Raw genomic sequence first — 19721 nt, forward strand, 5'->3', positions numbered from 1 at the left:
TATACTTATCTATTACCTAAAACCTCAAACACTGATAGACCAGTGAACAATATTTGGTATGCTGCTAAATCAGTAAGAAATGACAATAAGCTTTGTATGTAGTTGTTCTCAGCCTACCATGATGAAGCCAAGTGTTGACTGCAAGATCTTCAAACAGGAGTGTCTTTTTAAGTTTTGAGATGTTGCCCAGAGAACTTACAATCCATGAAGATACTCAATCAGTTACTGTCCCGGCTTTTTTAGCAATGATCTGATGGCTAATGGAATTAACTGGCATGCCACTCTTCGAAGTCATTCATAAAACCAAAGCAATGACTAATTAAAGTTTTTGCTTTCCCAACCCAAGCTCCGTTTCCAATGAAAGAGTGTCGTGGTCCAGCAACCTCACCCTCCCCAAATCAAGCCCTGGTGAAATGGGTCAGTGGGCTTCCAATGTAACTGTCCACTGGGAAACAGTCTGAGGTAGGTAGAAAAGCGGGAGATTTTAAGTCCTGGCTCTGCTGCTTCCAAGCCACATTTCCATATAGAGAGCTCCTGGCCTTTATAATCCTGGTCTCCCATTTGCAAAACAATACTTACTGCGCTATCCACCTCTCACGGTTATTGTGAGGCTCCATGAGATGATGTGTGAGAATGCTTACAAATGGAATAGCCCCGGACACTTTATTAGTCTCTTACAAGTCATCATGTGTTGCATGACAACCCAAAATCACTCCTCCTGTGCCAGGTGACACATTCGAGGGCGAGGGTATATATTTGTGATTAAACATCCTAGGCAAATCCAGCCTCAGAGACACTCTTGCCCCAACCCCTTAGCATTCTTTCCTGTTGGTCCACGTGGACCCCGAGACAGCTGGCACTCCAGCAGAAAGGCACAATGCTAATTACACAGACCCTAAAGTCAAACTGCCAGCTCAATCCCTGGCTACCTGAGGGCCTTGAATTGCTTTTTTAAAAGTTGGTTTCCAAATCTATAAAATGATAATAAAAATAATACCTACCACAGAATTGCGGGAGGATTAGATGAGATATTCACGTAAGACACTTGCTACAACATCTGGCACTTAGCTACAATGAGGATTGCTATTAGACTCATGCAGCTAACATGAAAGTGGGCATCTCACTGGAGTCACACCCGGTTTCAAGCCCTAGTTCCCTCTCTGACGTGCTGTGTGATCCTAGATAATTCACTCAGTCCCACTGGAGCGTAGTTACTAATCATGACATGAGGATGATAACACACACTTCACGTGTTCTGAGGAAAGATGACGCTAAGTGGTAGGGATGGATGCTGGGCTCACCGTAAAGGACAATGCAAAGGCATCGGCTGCTGTTTGCTTTTTCCACATGAATGAACTCGCAGAAAACAATTGCAAAGATTTTATTTAGCGGCTTTCTGTGCTTGGCACTTAGAAACAGAGTTCCGTGCATGAGGGCAAATTTTTATACACCTTTTCTTCATACATATTTTACATACCCTTTTTATTGCCCCCTTTTTTAATATTCATAATAATGGATTCCCCACTAGGCACATAAATACATTTATCTACAACACCTCAAAACCAAAAATCTTAATAATATCTGTATTCTTTTACTTGGTATTATTTGCATTTCCACACCACTTAAAAAGTTTAGCTTGCACCAAACTTCACTTGTTTTCTTACCGTTAAAGGATTTGAAGGGGAAGGGAAAGATGAAGGAAAACATCCAAAACTTCAAAATTGCAATGAACTATTTGATTAACAACAACAACAAAAATGGCGATCTAAGGGCAGGTGGAAGGATGTAGAAGGCCCATCTGCAATTCTCGGGAACATGACAGGATTCCTCCTGCCACCGGGGCGATGGGGCAGGAGACCCAGATGAGGCCTCTGCACCCGGCATTTGGAAGGCCAGGCCTCCATCTGTCGCCTCTGTTCCTGGTATCATCTGTCGGGATGGTAAAACTCTTCTTCCTCACGCTCCTTCTATTTCCCTTCCCCTGCCAGGCTGCATGCTCTGGAATCAGCACTTCCCGTGGGGTGTCCCTCTCTTCTGCATCGCAAGGGTCAGAACTGTGGGATCGAGACGCATTCCTTGCCCCCATGCTTCTCACCAGTGTCCTGACCATGCGCAGTGTCCCAGAGAGGTTTACTCCTCAACAACTCCATGGTTCTTTCCATAACCTGTTGGGGGCAGGGGGCGCGGGGAGGGGGAGAAACAAACCCAAACCACATTTCCCTGGTGAATTAAAACTCTCATCAGTGCTCTCACTTCTTCATTCAGCCCTGCTCTCCACCTCTCTCGCTCTCTATTCTTTCTCCTTCTCTCTCTCTCTCTTTCAGCTGCTTTCTCTTTTCACAGGCACCACTGGGAACATCAATGACAGCACACCAATTGAAGAGAGCCAAAGTTCAACAGCAATCTTTGTCAGGAAGCCAAGTCCAGCTGTAGTACTGATGTCTTTCTAGCCTCACTGATGGGAAGGAGTTCCAGGATACCTGGGACATTCCAGAAACAGGGTAAGCTGCAGAGGAGAAACGTTGGCAGCTACTGCTGGCCCAGTCCATCTACTGTTGTACACAGACAATTTCTTGGTGAAAGCACCCATGCTGGGCTTCCTTCCACAGAGTTCACCCAGTTCTGAGTCAGTGTGCATGTATGTTTGTGTGTGGCTGATTCTGTGTGTGAGTACACATGTACATGTGTATGCATGCCTGCACATATGAACGTATGTGTGTATGTATGTATGTATAGGTAGGTCTGTATCTGTGTGTGGGTAACTTTTCATGGCTGCTACATGCTAGCATCTCCCTTAACATTATTATAAAATGATTATTCAGTTTCTTCAAAGGCCACTCCAGAGAAGACGATGCTTTATAAAACTAAGATTTGGGAAGGCAGGAGAAAGGCCACTGGGTCGGAGATGATTCCACCGCAAGTATCCTTCAGTGGCTTAAATGTCTCTTGTTGTTCTTGGGTATGTGCTTTCCTCCTCCAGAAAAATAATAATAATAATAATAATAATAATAATAATAATAATAATACACAGTTTGGGTTTTTCAAAGGCGTTGGGCTCCCCAGAGCCTGTCCACGGCGACTCTGGGGCCTTGGCTGCTGCCGGCTCCGTGGTGCTGGGACAGGCCACTAAACCATGTGGACAGACATCTGGGAGGAGGAGCCTGGGACTGCCCCATACTGCCGGCCGTCACAGGTGTTAGTCGCCTGCTGGTTATTGGGTGAGGGGCTAATCATGTGCATGCCGTGCTCCATCCCCGAAGGCAGGTACTGCCTCTCTCCAAAGGCCCCATTGGAAGGAGAAGAACAGAGTAAAGTGCTTTGAGAGGCGCTCAGTTTTTCTGGGCTTGCAGCTAGCCTGGGGGAAGTGGGGAAATTGTATCCATACAGATTATAAGGGTTGTGGAGAGAGAAGGCATTGTAGGAGCTCTGCTGCATGTGGCTACCCCCAAACATGTGTGGTGACGAGGAGCTGGAGGCCGCATTGCCCGCCTGCATGACATACTGAAACTGGGAAGTGGGGAAGGACCCCAGCTGGCCACCGTAGGCTTCCATCTTGCTGTTGCTAGGCAACGAGGAAGGAGTTGGTATTCCTGAGATCAGGGATGGAGTCCTCTGGGGCATGAAGGTTTCGGAGGGCTGAGGGGCTGAAGCTGTGCCACTCTGGAGCCTGTTGTAGCCACTGTCACTCAGCCCTGGGTAGCTCTGCAAGGCAGCCATGTTGCTTCGGGCACACGGTGGATAATCAGAGAGGTTTAGATTACACAGCTGGCTCTCTCGGCAGCCCACGTTGAACGTGTTGGGGGCCAGGTGAAATGTCGGAGGAGAACAGGATGGAGATAAAAGATGAGAAGAAGCTGAAGGGGATGGTGTCCCAGTGCTGGAGGTGGTTGGGGAAGTGCCTGTGCTGCCTCCTGAAAAACAAAACATAAATATCGTTGAGACACGAGAATCACCTGAAGGGCTTGTTAAAACACAGATCGCTGATTCTACCGCAGCGTTTCTAATTCTGCAGGTCTGGGACAGGGTCTGAGAATTTGCAACAAGCTCTCTGATGATACTGAGGCTGCTGGTCCAGGGACCCCTCTTTGGTTACAGGATGTCCAGGTCCCTTTTATCTCCTAAAATCCCTGAATTTGTATTTGAGAGAGTTGCTCTAATAACGTGGGGATGTTAGAACTGGGTTGGTGACTGAGGCGCCAACAGACAAAGGGCCAGTTCAACCCAATCTACTTCAAATGTGTTCTCGGGTGGTTTAAGAAGGTCAGCAATGACCTTTCCAAGCCTCGCCTTTAACGGGCTGGGGAGCAGCAGTGCTGCACCCAGTTCCTGTCTCATCTACTGGAAGTTGAAGGCAGTGGTGAGTGTCAGGGTTGCTGAACCTTTCATGTGATGTCCAGAATAAGCAGCTACTTTGTCTTCCATAGGGAATGTCCCATGATGGAATTTATCAGGGCAAGGTTGGGACTTTCCCAGAACTGCTGAGAGCTCTGATTCCCCAAGGAGCATGGTATCCTCTAGGTCATCCACAACTCATGCAGGGACTCCTAGAACCTGAGCTGCTATACAAGGGTAAAGGAATTTTTAAGTGGAAGAGAGCAGGAATAAGGTTTTTAACAGTGAGAAAAAAAATATGAAGAATTTTCTCCAGAGATTCCAGAGATATAGGGATACAAAGAAACCATCCACAGTGTACCAGGGAGAAAGGTCCAGATGTGCAAGTTGAGAAGCAGATACCTCAAAGAGAAACCCAAAGCTAATTTTTAGTACAGGAAGAAAAAAAAAAAAGCCCCAGCCTACCTCCACATATATTGTAGTCGTTTTGGCTGTAGAAATACAAATTTAGCTCTTGTTAATAATTTTTTCAGAGTTAATTTTTTTTTTTTTTTTTTACAAAGCCCAACCACTATCATCTTTTGCTTGGTCAAAAGAATTTCCCCAATGAACTTCCAAGGTAGAACTGGATTTAGATAGAAATAGCTCCTGATTTTAGAGTCATTTCAGGAAATTCTCCTTCTCTGTTTCTTGTTTATATCTTAAATTCCCTTAAAGAGAAGTAAAAAGATTTTTATTCCAAAAACTGAGATAAGGCCAACATCGTAAATACCACTGGGAGAAGGAAGTCAGCACTGACCATGGAAGGAAGGGCACCAAACCTGATTCTAGGTTCACTGGCCTCCATCCAGCTCCTGACCACAGGCAAGGCAGGCTACGTCTTAAATCTCCTCATCGTGAAGTGAAATAAGGGCTCGAACTGATAGGCTTCAGTTTCTGTCCTTCTCAGAATTATTATTTATGTCTGAGGATTAAATTTCTGCTAAAGTGTGAATGGCCAGTAACAAGTTCTTTCCAAGGAATCATTTAAGCATAATGAAGTTCTCGAAGGGGAAGGCTAAGAAGGATGAGGAAAAACACACTTGTCTGTGTACCACTGAACAGCCTAGCCAATGGTGCCTTACATGAAGCTCAGGGATTCATTTTCTGCAAGCACGTGGTTCCTCTTGGAGGCATCCTACAGATTTTCTCCCTCTTCCCCCCTAAATGCCAGGCACTTCAGTGAAATAAATGCTGTGGCACAAATGGAGAAACTCGACTCCAGCTGTAAAGAGATTTGTGTTTTATGGGAGGTGTATCTGTTCTCCTCTCTTTGAAAGTCCATCCTCGCTCTCCCAGATCTGGTGTTTATGTGGTCCCGGAGGAGACCCCTGTTCAGCACGCTGCACTGTCCCGTTACAGGTATGCTCCAACAGGCCCGAGCCCTAGCCCTGCAGCAGGAAGTGCAAGATGGAGCAGATGATTTTTACAACTCTAAATGGTTTTCTCGGATGGCCCAAGAGGGAACGAATGGTACTGATTTAAGGCCTCAATTGGTTTCACTAGAAAAAAATAAGAAGGGAACTATTAACAAGTTACAGGGATCTCTGCTGAGCAGATGAGAGGCGCATGTTAAAAAGTTTGTAGTCAGCTTGCTTTGGCTTTTAAATGACACTCACTGGAAATGAGACTTGGTGGCCTGCTGAGCTTCAGGGGGTGGCAGCTCCCATACGAACTAGTGTTTGAAGGCGGAGAGCAAGCCTGTCTGAGAGAGGGCCACATTGTTTCCATTCACTTTTAAGAAATGCTTGTATGCACTTAAAATACTCAATAGAGATAAGAGCCATTTTTCAAAAGTCGCACAAAGAGAGAAGACTATGGCATTCGTTTTGCAGAGAAGCAAACCGAGATACTGAGAAGTCTTTACTCTCTTATGATCTAACGGCTTGTCAGCTGTTAAACAAGATTGGGAGTGCCAGCCAAGTGCTAAATAAGCCTGAGGAGGCAGGCTGCCCTCCCTGTGCATTTCAACACTTAGCTGCCTAGAGGCCTCGCATCCCAGAAGAGCCAGGGCCGAGTGGGAGGCCAGGCCACTCTGATACAGAGGGGTCAGAGCTCCCTCTCAAAGGAAAGCATGCCTCCCTTTCCTGCATAGCCTTCTCTTTTCTTTCCCTCATCCCCTCTGTGCTCACTAGGTCTGCAATGGTCAAAGAGTCTTGATTTAAACTTTATTAAATGGATGAACATGGATTATAGAGTCAGACAAACCCAGTTCTAATCCCAGCTGTCTTACTGATCATGGAACCTTAGCAAGTGAGCGTCTCCATATAAATGGAACTTTGAATATCGACCTTATAAGCACGTAATGAGAATTAGATGAAATAACACATATTACAAAGTGCACGTAGGCATAAAAATGTGTTTCCTTTTCTTTTCTCTTCTATGAGTGAAGAAGGCGTGAAGGCAGGAGAAAGGCATCTTAGGACACTTGCGTCCTAATGGGGATGGCTGTCGGGTGTTGGCCTCTGTCCATGGAGATGAGCATCTCAGCCTCTCCGCACTCTGGGGAGCATCAGGTCACAGCCAACTGCCTGGATGTAACAGGCTACAGGAGCATTCACAGCTGTGAATGATGGAGCACTGGACACCCACCAGGCCCTTATCCTCAAGGCTAAACCAACTCTGTTTCCTCTCTGAACTATCTGCCCCTTTCCCCCCTCACTCCCCACCTGGGATGGAAATAAGATGCCCATGTCTCCATCTTTTCTCAGATCAGATCAAGCAAACACAAGCAGGTAGGCTGGTGTCTTTCCCACTATTCACATGGTGGGGTTACTAAAATGTAATGCTCTAAGTAGCTGAAAATTCTCCAGCATTTCAGGACCAATCCTCCACCACCCCCACTTCCCTGCATTCTATAACCCGTGGCCCAAAGTGAAGAGGTACTCAAAATTCATATTCAACATTAACTTGCTCCAATATTCAAGGCTAACAGCCAAAATAACCAAAAAGAACACATGATTCCATACGTGGACAATAGCCTAGAAGATACTTGTGTACCATGAAGACAAGTTAAATGTGACCATGAAAATCCTGAATACCAAACCTGCTGACTTTTGCATCTTTAGATTGATCACTTCCAGATTGTAATATGGAGGCTTTCACGTACAGTTTCATTTTGGGGTTTATTTTTGTTGTGCTCTCTCCCACCCCAAAACTGAAAAACAGTGGAACAAAACCCCATCTTGGCTAGTAAAGAATAAAATTCCATGTAATTACTTGGTTCCACGAGCCAGACTCTTCTCTCAAATGACTTGAGGGCATCTGTCCCTGAGGAGTGCTGATTCACTGTGTGTCCTTGAGTAGCCTTCTTCAAGGCTTTCAAACAGGTAAGAGGTAAAATGTCAGCACCCTAAGGACGGATCCCAGGGAATAAACCCCAAGACAGTAAAGTTTAATGATCACCGCCCTGTTCATCCCAGCTAAGGAATAACCCTTAGTTGAAACAAGTACTCTTCTCAAAATGCAAATGTGAAACATTATCGTGCTAATGGGAACTGTGTGGTTTCAATCCTAGAAAGAGTCCTAGTGCGTCCTTCTCCACAAAGTTTAAAGATATGCACAGATCCAAACCTCTTCCCTTTAAGATAGCTTTTAATATACTCGCCCAATTCTCGTTTTTCACATTGGTCCTCTGCGTTCTGAGTCTCTCTGTTTCTTAAATGGCCCTATTTCACACCTACCACGTTCCCTAGATGGAATGCCCCCATTTTTTTCACTTTCCATTAACTTGCTTGTTTTCCCTGCTACTTATTTTCCTGCCTTCCCTGCTGCAGTTTACATCTGTTGTTGCTGTCATTTAGAACTAATCTGCCTCTCTCCTGGCAACAGTATCATTTTCCTGCGGAGAAACACTCCCTCTCCCATTCTTACCCTTTCACCTGTATCTCCAGGGAAGGCATGTGACTCATGCCTGGACAATCTAAGCATCCCCCAACCCCCTGCCACAGTAATTAATTCAGGGGTATCCCAATTAGAGTCAGTGAGACTCTGTATGATTTTGCTAGAAATCTTGAGAGAGGCACATGACCCTTCCCATCTGATTTAAACCTAAAAAAGATGTAGGTCCAGGGATGCTGGCAGCTGTGTTACCACCATGGGGAGCCTGAGAACGAAGTCAGGTGAGAGATAATGGCTTGGAGTCGGGTGGTAGCAAGGGAGATTAGAGACTGGGCAGAGTCAAGAACTTGGTAAAGGTTGGATATGGTGGGTAAAGAGGAAGGGAACAGTCTAGGATGATTAATGGATAGGGGTGTCCTTCTCCCAGGAGAGGGCGCCAAGTCTGTGAGGTAAATCATCGTCTCCATTTTGGACACGTTGAGCCTAAGGGACTTGGGGACAAAATAGAATATATAACCAATGACCGTTTGCTTAGTGGATTGAATTGAGACAGTCTCCAATCCTTGTCAAGAACTCCTCGTGGGCATTGTTCCTTATCTCAGGGATAAATGAGATCAGCTTAAGTGGCTCATCTTTGGAATGTTATAATGATCACACAGTAGTTTGAAGACTGCTGTCCGTTCCCAATCTTTTTACTAGTATGAATTTGCTCATATTTGATCTTTTTCACTGACCAAACACTAATTAACACAAATCAAACTGATGAAAATCCCAACACCAACAAAGACCTTCATGATCCTAACTTTTAACTGCCTGGCAAACATAAAAGACGCAAAGGTGTTGAAGTCCGTCTAGTGATATCTACTACCAGTTGAGGAGAAGGGAGGCCTTCTGCGAATGGCAGGTCTCCTTCTACCCACAGATGGAGACATATGACCATCTTTGGTGTCCTGGTCCGGAATGATTCCTTTTGCACACAGCAGTTATCAATATCACTTGGAGATGCCACTCACAAAAACTCAAGTTTTGGCCATACAAAGAGGTCCATTGTATATATCATCAGAACTACCTCATAACAACATCAGGACATCATTAGAACAATAGGAGTGAACTTGGCTATAACTGATCTGGGCTCTTATTTCTATTTACTTCTTCGTCTGTGTCACCTCACTCCACTTCTGCAAGGATAACTTACTTGGTCAGTTCATTTTGTCCCCGCCACAAGCGTGTTGAGGAAAAAGCCATTCCTGAAATATAATTCCTACCTCCCGACTCTCCAAAAGTATAAACTCCCTTGCTGATTCTAAATGAAGATATCTGAAAATAAAACCATACACTTGACTTCATAAAAATGAAATATAGACCTACTATTTAGAGTTAATGCTTAAGTTGTTGACAATAAACCATCAACTGGAAGAGTAAGCTAGGACTTCCCTGGTGGCGCAGTGGTTAAAAATCCGCCTGCCAATGCAGGGGACATGGGTTCGATCCCTGGTCGGGGAAGATCCCACATGCCAAGGAGCAACTAAGCCCGAGAGCCACACTACTTGAGCCCACATGCCTAAAGCCCGTGCTCCACAACAAGAAAAGCCACTGCAAAGAGAAGCCCGTGCACTGCAACGAAGAGCAGCCTGTGCTCGCCTCAGCTAGAGAAAGCCTGTGCGCTGCAATGAAGACCCAACACAGCCAAAAATAAATAAATTATAAAATAAATCTTAAAAAAAAAAGAGTAAGCTAAAGTTTTTTGTATGGAAAATTAAAGCTTTAGTAGGAAGGAAGAAGGTCTGGTGGAAAGGAAGGTGCCCAGTGAGGCAGGAGGTCCGCTTTGGAATTCTCAACTCAGTTCTGCCACCACTTAACTGCAGGTATGTTATGAGGCTGCTCTATGCCTCAGTTTACTTTTGTATTAAAGGCAGAGGATAATGAACCCCATGCATTCTTCTCCACAAGAGAAAACAACTATATAGAGCATCCATTCAGTATGGTTTTGAAAATAGAAGGATTTGGACTTTCGTAAAACTGTGGCTAACTCACCTAAGCACATTCCTCGAAATCTTATCAATAGATGGGTCTCAATGAAAGAAACTGAACTGACAGCAGGGGCAAGATGGAAAAAGCACCCTTAACTTCACCTAAGCAAAATGGTTGATGCAGATTCCAGCAGCAGCAACAGCACAAAACTGTCTGAGGGCCACGTATTTGACATCCAGATATTCACGTGCTTGAAGCAATGAGGTGATGTGGACACCTGGGTGGGTCGGTCACTATTTGGATCTTCGGTTTGGTGCCAACACTGCCAATACTCTCTTCACCAAAAGGGAGTGACTACAAAATCAGTCTGCTACTGAACCTGCCACTAGAAGCTTACCACTCTTTACTTCTTCTAAGACACAAGATAGTGTGATACAGACAGTTATGTCTCTTTTCTTCATTTCATGACAGATACTGTCCAGAGTTACTGGAACTCTCAATTTTTAAAGGAAGAGGGAATGGGTGTTTTTACTTTTACACCTTTTGCCAACGTCAAGAAACCAAGCCACATATTTTTTAATAATGAGAATCTGGATCAAGTTCAGTGCATAGTTCAAAAATGTATTCCAATTAAACTCTTTAATAGAGTTTTGGCTTTTCCTCTAGCCCCATCTCACCACCATATGTATCCAATAATTCCACACTCATTTCCCCCCATCAGTATAAAAAGGGACTCAATGAATGTGTGACATTTTGTTCTGAAAGTTCAGTTTCTCTTAAACCATTGTTTCCCATGTGTCAAAAAGTCTTCAGATCAATATGTTTTCACTAGAAGCACCATGAAACCTGCTATGCTGCACACCTTAGCAATGCAGGCTCCCCTGCCGCTTTCCCTGGTGTGCACCTGCCCAGTCGTTCCACGTGCTCCTGAAATGCAGGCAGCCATCCCCAACCACCGTGCCACATCTGTATCCACGTACATATCAGGTGGCTGCTCCAAGATTTAATCAGATAGTGACCCTGCCTACCTGAGCCACAGTGCCACCCAGTGACCTCATTCATGGTTCATTAAGTACTTCCCAGGTGCCAGGCCCTGGGGTAGATCTTAGGGACACAGCAGTGAACACAATGTCACCACCAATGCCTGCTCTCAGGAACTGGCAACCCTACCAACCTTCTTATACCAGCCTCCATGATACAAACCCCTGCTTAGCTAGAGCTTGGAAAGTCAATGCGTAAAGCAAAGGCAGATAAGCAAGAAGCCACCTCAGAAATAAATAGGATCAAGTAAAGTGTCTTTGCATGACACATTTTCATTTACAAAGCATGTTTATATAAATGGCCTCACCAAAAAATTATCCCTCTTTGGGGTGAGGAGATGAACTCAAAGTAGAAGTGACTTGCCCACGGTGATAGAGAGAGTTAGTGGCCATCAAGATGAAGGCCCAGATTTCCCAGTTTCCATAAACCTCTGCCTCTCAAGGGCCATGAGGGCATCAAAGCAGCAGTAACGCCATATATATATATATACACACACACACATACATTATGAGGAGCAAGTTGCAAGGGCTTCCATTTCTCCTCCACTTATTAAAAAAAGAGATGGAGATTCTGGATCACTTGCCTCCCCAGATCCCTGTGAAGATGAATGGTCTAACCATGTTATGAATAATTAATCATCAGAATAGCAACACTTCCTGTCCCCAGTGTGTTTTCTTCTTGGGCACTGATATACAGGGACACAGGGGGATGAAGACAGATGATTACGACAAGGACGGCTGGCACGTACTGAGGGCCTACTGTGATATTAGATGCATTATCTCACTTAATCATCACAAGAATTCTATTATATTCTGCCATTATGCAGATGAGAAAACTAAGTGTCAGAAAGGATGAGGGACTTGGTCAAGGCCACCAAGCTAGGAGAGAACAGTGATAAGAGCCTAACCCAAGTTGTCTGACTCCAGAGCCTCTGCCTTTAATCACTACCTCCATCGTAAAACCTGAGGAAGTTCAGTAATTCAGGTTACAAAACCTGATTTAGTGTGCCAACTGTGAGAACCTCCCTGAGAAGGGAATGTAATGTGTTATCAAGTCCTAGGAGGGGCTCCCATATAACACAGAGCCCCGAATTCAAAAATGAGGACTCTGTTAATGGCAACCACGTGATAAAATAGAATAAGCTCAGTCTGTAATGTTGACCACTGTCACTTTGGGGCAAGAGGAGGTTGGAGAGGAAGACTCATAAAGTGTCTGACATTTTGGGAAGCTTTTACTTGGGGACCCAGGTGAACAGGTGCTGCTCCTGGGAGAGCCAGTGGTTGGACTGAGAAAAAGAATGGAAATCAGCCCATGAGCCATCTGTACACATGGCCACAGGCTTCCCAACCTGAGCTGCAAGAGAAGGGAGATTAGAAATTGGATGGAAAGCACAAAGCAGTGGGAGAAAAAAGTCCACTTTGCCCACCCACTTGAGATGTGTTTGACTCCACACCAGCAAAAAAGGAGAGAGCCAAGTTACAAGATTCAGAGGCACTTGCAGCAGCTGTCAGACCTGAGCGATTTATTCCCATTGTCTGGGGCTGAGTTGTTTCTCATCTACAAACTAGAATAAGAAACCTGATGAGGCTGCCATGAGTAATAAACGAAATTATTATGAAGATCTCCAAATCCCAAGGGCTATGTGACTGCTTAGCGATAGAAATAATCATTTCACCACCATTGTAATCATGAATATAACCTTGCTTTGGGGAAGGGGGAGAGAAATCGGGGTGCCAGGGGAAACGCTGCCTCTGGAACCGACTTATTTGCACAAGGGGCGATGCTTTGGTTATTTACGGAGCTACCTAGTACTGGTCGTTCCAGGAGAGTGGGTGTAACTCGTGGCTTGGCTTGGGGCCAGATGTGCTATATTCGGTTCAGCTCCTACTCCCTCCCCAGCACTCTTGCTAAGCAGAGGCCTTGCCCAGGGCTTTACCTTGCTGCTTTTGCATGGTGGTGAAATCTTCAAAGGTGAGTGTGCGCACAGGGGGTCTCCAGAATGCATAAGTCTCCATGATGGCTTCCAGTCCCGTTCTGCAGAGAGAAAAGCCAGCAAAGGAAGTTGTAAATAATCCCAAGAAATGCACAGACTTAAAAAAAAAAAATCCTGAGGTGGTTTGTCTGACAAGCAGTATATGCATAGGCTCTGACAGATATCACCCCCAGGGTAAATTAGTCTGGAAGAGCACAGGTACAGATATCGCTGGATGGCAGGAGAAAGAAGAAATTAACCCAATTCAGATTATCTGCAAGCAAGTCATAGCTATGATGGACTTTCACTCTGACCTTTCTTTCAGAGAAGGTTTGGTCTGCATGAAAAAAATCTTGTTAAGTGTTAAAGGTCAAGGTCACTGATATCATGAATAGAGTTGAGCGGAGAATAGCATTGACCATTTCTCTAGCACAGGACAATGTCATCATTACCACAGCACAGTGATACAGCCTGTTCCAGAGTCAACTCCACCACCAGGTATGTGGAGTCAAAGAAACTGTCATATCGCTGTGCCTTTTTTAAAGGCTTCTTCAATCAACAGAGACAAGAAGGGTAATAGAAATAGAAGGATAGGCAAACAATCAAATACATTTGAGTTTCTGCTGCAACAAGAAATATCTACTGAAGGCACAGAGAGGGTTTGGTCCCAGAAATTATACCTTAAACAAAAAGACCAATACATTTCCGCAAATATTTATCTCTATTTTGTAATCTTATAAGCGAGCTGGTCTTTGAGTCATATATACTTGGACTTCAGGAAACATCCAATACTTACAAATGCATTACTTTAAGGCTTCTGTTTCATTGATACTAGAAATCCACTAATTTAATTGTATGCACACTGCCTAACTTATCCTTCAATAAAATCTCTCTATCATATACATATTATACATATGAGATGTTGAGGTACATTGTATTAACATAATTATTTGGATTATTTTAGGTTTTTGGATTATTTGGATTATTTTAGACATATTCTTGCTGATAGTCTGTGTCCTCAAAATAGAATATTGTTTGGTGCTTTGTCTGATGCTCTGAACACAGCTTCTGATTATTGACTCTTCCTTAAAACTAACTGCTTCACTTCTAGCTAAGTGGAGGGAGGGGAAGTTAGGGTACAGGAAGGTAAGAGAAGAGCAGGTGGCCTAAGTCCTTTCATTGCAAAGTCGCTGGAAAGTAACATGGGGTCCCTTCCTGGAAAAGACAAGCTTTCTTTTTTGAGATGAAACTTATGCTGCCTGTCCTTCTCTCTAGGTGATACATTTCCAGCGCTCTCTGCAGTCTGGCACAGCAAGAATAAAGTGAGAAGCTTTATTTTCAGTGAGAACAAATATGCGTTCCTTATAAATGGCTATAAGATCCCCTGAGCTTCTTCTCTGATGAGCTGCTTATACACTGATTGGCTCTTTGTTGGAAAATTTCCTCTTTGAACCGGCCTTACTTGCACAGTTAACTTTCTAAAGTCTTCTCTGGAATCTTGGAGGCTTTAAATACACCAATGTTGGCAAATCAAACTCTGTATTTTTAGAAGAGGTTGAGAGGAGAGGGTGTTGCATGGTGTTTATTAGCTGTTAATCTGTTAAAAGTAGGAATAGAAGACATCTCCACATAGTCACCCTACATTAATACTAGATACAGTACATGAAACTATTTGTGGAGAGAAAGAGTCCAGGCAATTAGGGAGTTCAGAATAATAAGGGCATAGGCTGAGCCTTGATGAATATGAAAAATAGATAGGCCAGGCTTAGATTCTCCTGCCTTGTTTTGGAATGTTGGGGGCTCACCAGAACATCTTAGGATTCTCTCTAATGGCATGAGAGGCTCACTGCAAACGGCAAGGTCTCTATTGTTCCACCTCCTATCCCATTCTTCCCAGCAATGTGTACTAATGATAGGGACAAAATATTAGCTCAAGGGCAAAGAACAGTCGCTTCTCATTTCATAGTAAAGTGAAAGAAGACTGTGAGGTAGCTATAATACACTGAGACACTGCCAATGTTATATTTATTAAGGGAATAAAAAAGGAATGTTGATTTTATTTTCATAACAGGCAAAAAGACTACAGCAAAGGTATTAATTTTATTTAAGTAGTCAACTCTATATAGGATAGCTACCATTTATCCATTTATCCAAATCTAAAATCTACCTCTTATGATGCCATCTTAGACGGAGAGTTATCCAGCCTCTGTTTGAGTATTTCCCAAGGAAAATATTTAGTTTGGGGACAGATCTGTTAGAAAGCTCTCTCTGAACTTGGGCTGAAGTCTCTGATGTAACTTTTACCCTCTGGTTCCACTACCAACGGGTAAAGGAAGACCTTCCTTAGCTGTTAAGAATGTGATGTACGACATGCCACATACGGACACACCCATGGTCCATCCAGTCCAGGTGTCTGTCGCAAGAAGGGTCTTTTTGGTGGTGAAGTTGGGGGAGGGGGATAACTACCAAAAACTAAAGGCTAAGTCTACACATTCCTAACCACACTTTACTAATCTGCTGTGGATCTCTCTCTCATCGATTCATCCTACACTGTACTGAATCTATTTATATAAGCAGGGTAGATCTCTTAAAAAAAAATTAATCCTATTTATTTACTATATGCCACATTTTATTTGCCCTTAAACTTCATTAAGCTTCACTGGATAGATCTAATTGTTCAAAAGTACTAATTCTATTTATCAGGATTTGGAGAAGTGCCATGGAAGATACGTATTAGCTAATTCACTCTCCGCCATATTTTTCTACTTCCCAGTACCTAGCACAATGCCTATTACATGGCAAGACTTCAAGTGATATGTATTGAATTAATAAGTAATTACTTTTACTACTATATTTATTTAATATTTATTATTATTTTTATTATTGGGTTACTATTTCCTGAACTTTAACCAGCATTCATTTTTTCTAGGCCTAAAACTTAGGAAAACAACTTGATATCAAATCAAGAATCTGAAGACTGAAAGAATCCTCTAGCATTGGTGACTTGGGAATTGCTTCTGCCTGTAGCTGTTTGTGCCTTTCTTGACTCAGGTCCCAGAGAGGTTTCAGGTTTCCTCTGGTGTCTTCTGTTCTGGTCATGGTATTTCCGACCTTCAACAGAGTCTGAGTCCCCTAGCAGAGGCCAGTCATTTCTACAGTCATCTTCTCTCATAAGAATCCTTGCCAACTACATATTAACATTTTCAGCCACTTGGATGTCTATTTAAAATTTATACCGAGTAACATGTTGTTTATTTATCCATCATCATTATTTCTGAGTTTTATAAAACTTTATCTCAAGGTTCTTAAAAGTGAATTCATTGTCTAACAGATTAAAAAAAAAAAGTGGTTTTAGGTAATCGCATGTCATTAACACGTTCCACATGGTGGGCCTCTCCGGGTCTGCTGAACCCCAGAGACCTGATGTCATCTCTGAAGTTTCCAATCAAAAATGATCAATTGGCAAGTGTCCCCCTCTTGCTTACTTTTCCCTGTTTGCTCCAGTGACAACAGAGACCATATCTAAACCCCTTTGTTCAGTCATTTGGCTGTAATCACCTCTCTGATTTCCAGGCCTCTTCCCTTTAGGCTTTTTGGTCTGTTCACTGGCCAAACCAATAGAATGTACTGAAGAGGAGGGAGAGAAGGAAGGAGAGGAAGCAAGCCAAACAGCTCTTCTGCAAAATGATGCCTCAAGATCAAATGATTTGGAAAAAGAGCAAAGTGAAAAGAAATATTCTTCCAACCTTCTTATTAAAAAAAAAAAAAAAAGTGGGACCATCCCTTTGAAGTTTAGCAAATACTTGATAATTATAACAATTAAAACTACATTCATGAACCTATTAGGTAACACACCAATGCATAATTTCTGCTTTTAATTTGTCTTCAGATAGAAAAAAAATTGATGTTTCTTTCATTTACTTTCTTTGTAATTCTGACATCTGACTCTTCCCCATACTCTTTGCTGGGGACGCTGGTAACAACGGGAACCTATGCCAGGAATCGATAAGATCACTGCTTCTCTCTCAATAGAAGACAGTCAAGGACTAAGGGAATTCTACTGAGACGGGGTCCTGAAGTCAAAAAGGGGTTAGCCAACCACGGAAACAATTATGTGCTAGGGTTCAAGAGATATAAAGGAACAAAAGACACAGTCTTTATGCTTAAGGAGAATCCTGTCCAGCAAAAAAGATAACGACATATGAATGATTAATTTGTGAGCTGTGTGACAGATGCTACACTAGAGATGGTGCGGACGGTGCCGTGAGGGACTAGGCAAGATGCACTGAGTACACCTGGAAAACTCAAGGGCGGATTCCATAAAAGGTCAGTTAGCCACGCTAACTATCACAGGGCATTTGGTAGTTTTCCACACAGACAAGAGGCAGAAAGAGCTTTCTTAGTAGAGTGAACAGTATACGAAAAGACTTGCAGGTGTAGAAAAGGAAGCATGTTCTAGCAACTGACAATAGTTCAGGGTGACTAGAGCTCCGGGTGCAAGATGAGGGAGGTAGGGGGTGGACACCATTTATTTATTATCTCTTCCGTGTGAGGCACTTGGATTTTATACCATGGATGATACCGTGCCTCAGAACTCATTTCCTTTCTCCTCCTGTTCCAACATTTGAAAAGACACAAAACCAGAATATACTGTTCTTTCGAATCTAATTACCATATGTCAACTTTCTAATCCTTTTTCTTAGATTCTCCTTGGTCCAATGAGGTGAGGTCAAACCTTCCACACACCCTTCTCCTTCACTGGATCTGGAATTTAGATTCCTCGGGGTATTTATTGTCCAGGGATATTCTTAAAGGCCTCCCAATGGAGGTCTGCAAACTGGCAAAAAAGCCATCATTCAAAACTTGGCTTTGGATGTATAATAAATATATCTACCTGATAAACTGGATGTCAATCATGAGCTTTACAATGGTTTGGAGGAACAGGTGTCCAACGGACAGATGATTGGAATTGAATTAAAAATTGTTACTTACCCAGTGACTCCCAACTTGGGAACCCTGTCCCTACCTGGAGTCTGAATAGGTAGCGATGGTGGGCCATAAGCACTTTTTGCTGCCTCAAGAAGTACAATAAAAATTCTTGATAACACAAAGCAATCCTTTAATGCCTGAAACACTAAGTTTCTTTGCATTTGACTGGCATGGTGTAACTTTAACTTAGTAACACTAAATCACACAGGGGGCAGATCAGCAGAGTGGTTAAGAGCACAAGGTCAGGAGCCAGACTGCCTGGGTTCCAATTGCAACCCTGCTGCTTACTAGTGCAACCTTGCCAAGTTATATAACCTTTTTACCCCTAAAGTCTCCCCACCTGTAAAATGGAGATAATGATATTACTCCCTCCTAATTGTTACTTAATAAATGCATCCTGATTACAGACAAAATGTTTCAAACAAGAGAGACAATACAATGACAGCATGAGGACCATTGGTCTAACCCAAGTAAAAGAAATCCCACCATCTGCTCAGGTCGTGATCTCTAACAAGAGAAAACATTCTTACTTCACTGGAATTCAAAGCTTTGTCATCCCTCTGGCTCTGGATTGAATGTGGAGGGACCTGTACGTTACCTAATTTCATTTCTCATTCTCTCCTCTCAGAACCCCAAACCTGTCCCTCAAGCCTCTGTAGACCTCATTATCTTGCAGATATTTCAGACTCCAATATGTTAGCCATTAAACAGACGTCACTCTGTTAGATGACACCATCCCTGGGCAGGAGCCATCGATAATAAAACAACTGCCAACTTTCTCTGGCAAACCCACATGGCCAGGAGGACAATGGTGGAAAAGATTCATGACAGAGGAGGGAGAACAAATAACAAGGCAGAGAAAAATGTTAAATGCTGGCTGAAAGACTGTAAGCTAGGGGACATGAAAAACAGCTACGGGCTGGATGAATAGGAGGAATCTGGAAGCACTCTGCTGCCAGGGTCCAGTACGGGGCCAGCTACCTTGAACTGTAGATGCAGCAACGCCTGCAAGGGAGTCCAGCACTGATCACTCCCATAGATCTGCTGCATGGCACCCATGCCAGGGATAACAAAAGAGCATGCAAAATCTACAGGGGCTAGTGAGAGTGCCAGGAACAAGCAGGATGAGATTGGCTGGAAAAATACAGCCAATGGCTCTAGGGAGTACCAATGAAAATATAGAAATTGAAAGTGAGGGAGATACTTGGAAAGTCGTGCTGGTTGAAGCAAGGCAAGTGGTCAGCTCCTTGGCTCTAAGCTTGGCTCCAGGAGTGACAGGGAATCGGAGGCAGACAAGGGCAAGGTCTTCTGCTGAATGGCAAGCTATGCCTATCAGAAGAGTGAGAAATCATTCTCTGGATGTTGTCGCTGGCTAATATCTCACTGTACTCAGTTTTACCATCAGTCAAAGGGGAAACAGTGTACCGATACCACTCAACTCAGAGGTAAAAATAGAAAACGCGGACCACAGATATTAAATGAAATGATTATTAACTATTATTTGTATACTTATGATTTGAATGCCTAGAAATAAATA

At 43.4% G+C, this 19721-nt stretch overlaps 1 protein-coding gene across 3 annotated transcripts in view; it reads right to left on the bottom strand.

Annotated features, from left to right (window-relative positions):
- Positions 1-1367: 1367 nt before the first annotated feature.
- Positions 1368-19721, bottom strand: part of TBX15 (T-box transcription factor 15) — a 102902-nt gene continuing 84548 nt past the window's right edge. For all 3 annotated transcript variants that reach the window (XM_057720729.1, XM_057720735.1, XM_057720731.1), the window contains exons 7-8: positions 13160-13257; positions 1368-3911 (exon numbers count right to left, since the gene is read on the bottom strand). In XM_057720729.1, the coding sequence (XP_057576712.1) occupies positions 3127-3911; positions 13160-13257 (883 nt within the window). In that variant the 3' untranslated portion in view covers positions 1368-3126. The remainder of the gene's footprint in view (positions 3912-13159; positions 13258-19721) is intronic.

Source organism: Hippopotamus amphibius, chromosome 1 (assembly GCF_030028045.1).
Source record: "Hippopotamus amphibius kiboko isolate mHipAmp2 chromosome 1, mHipAmp2.hap2, whole genome shotgun sequence".
Taxonomy (NCBI): domain Eukaryota; kingdom Metazoa; phylum Chordata; class Mammalia; order Artiodactyla; family Hippopotamidae; genus Hippopotamus; species Hippopotamus amphibius.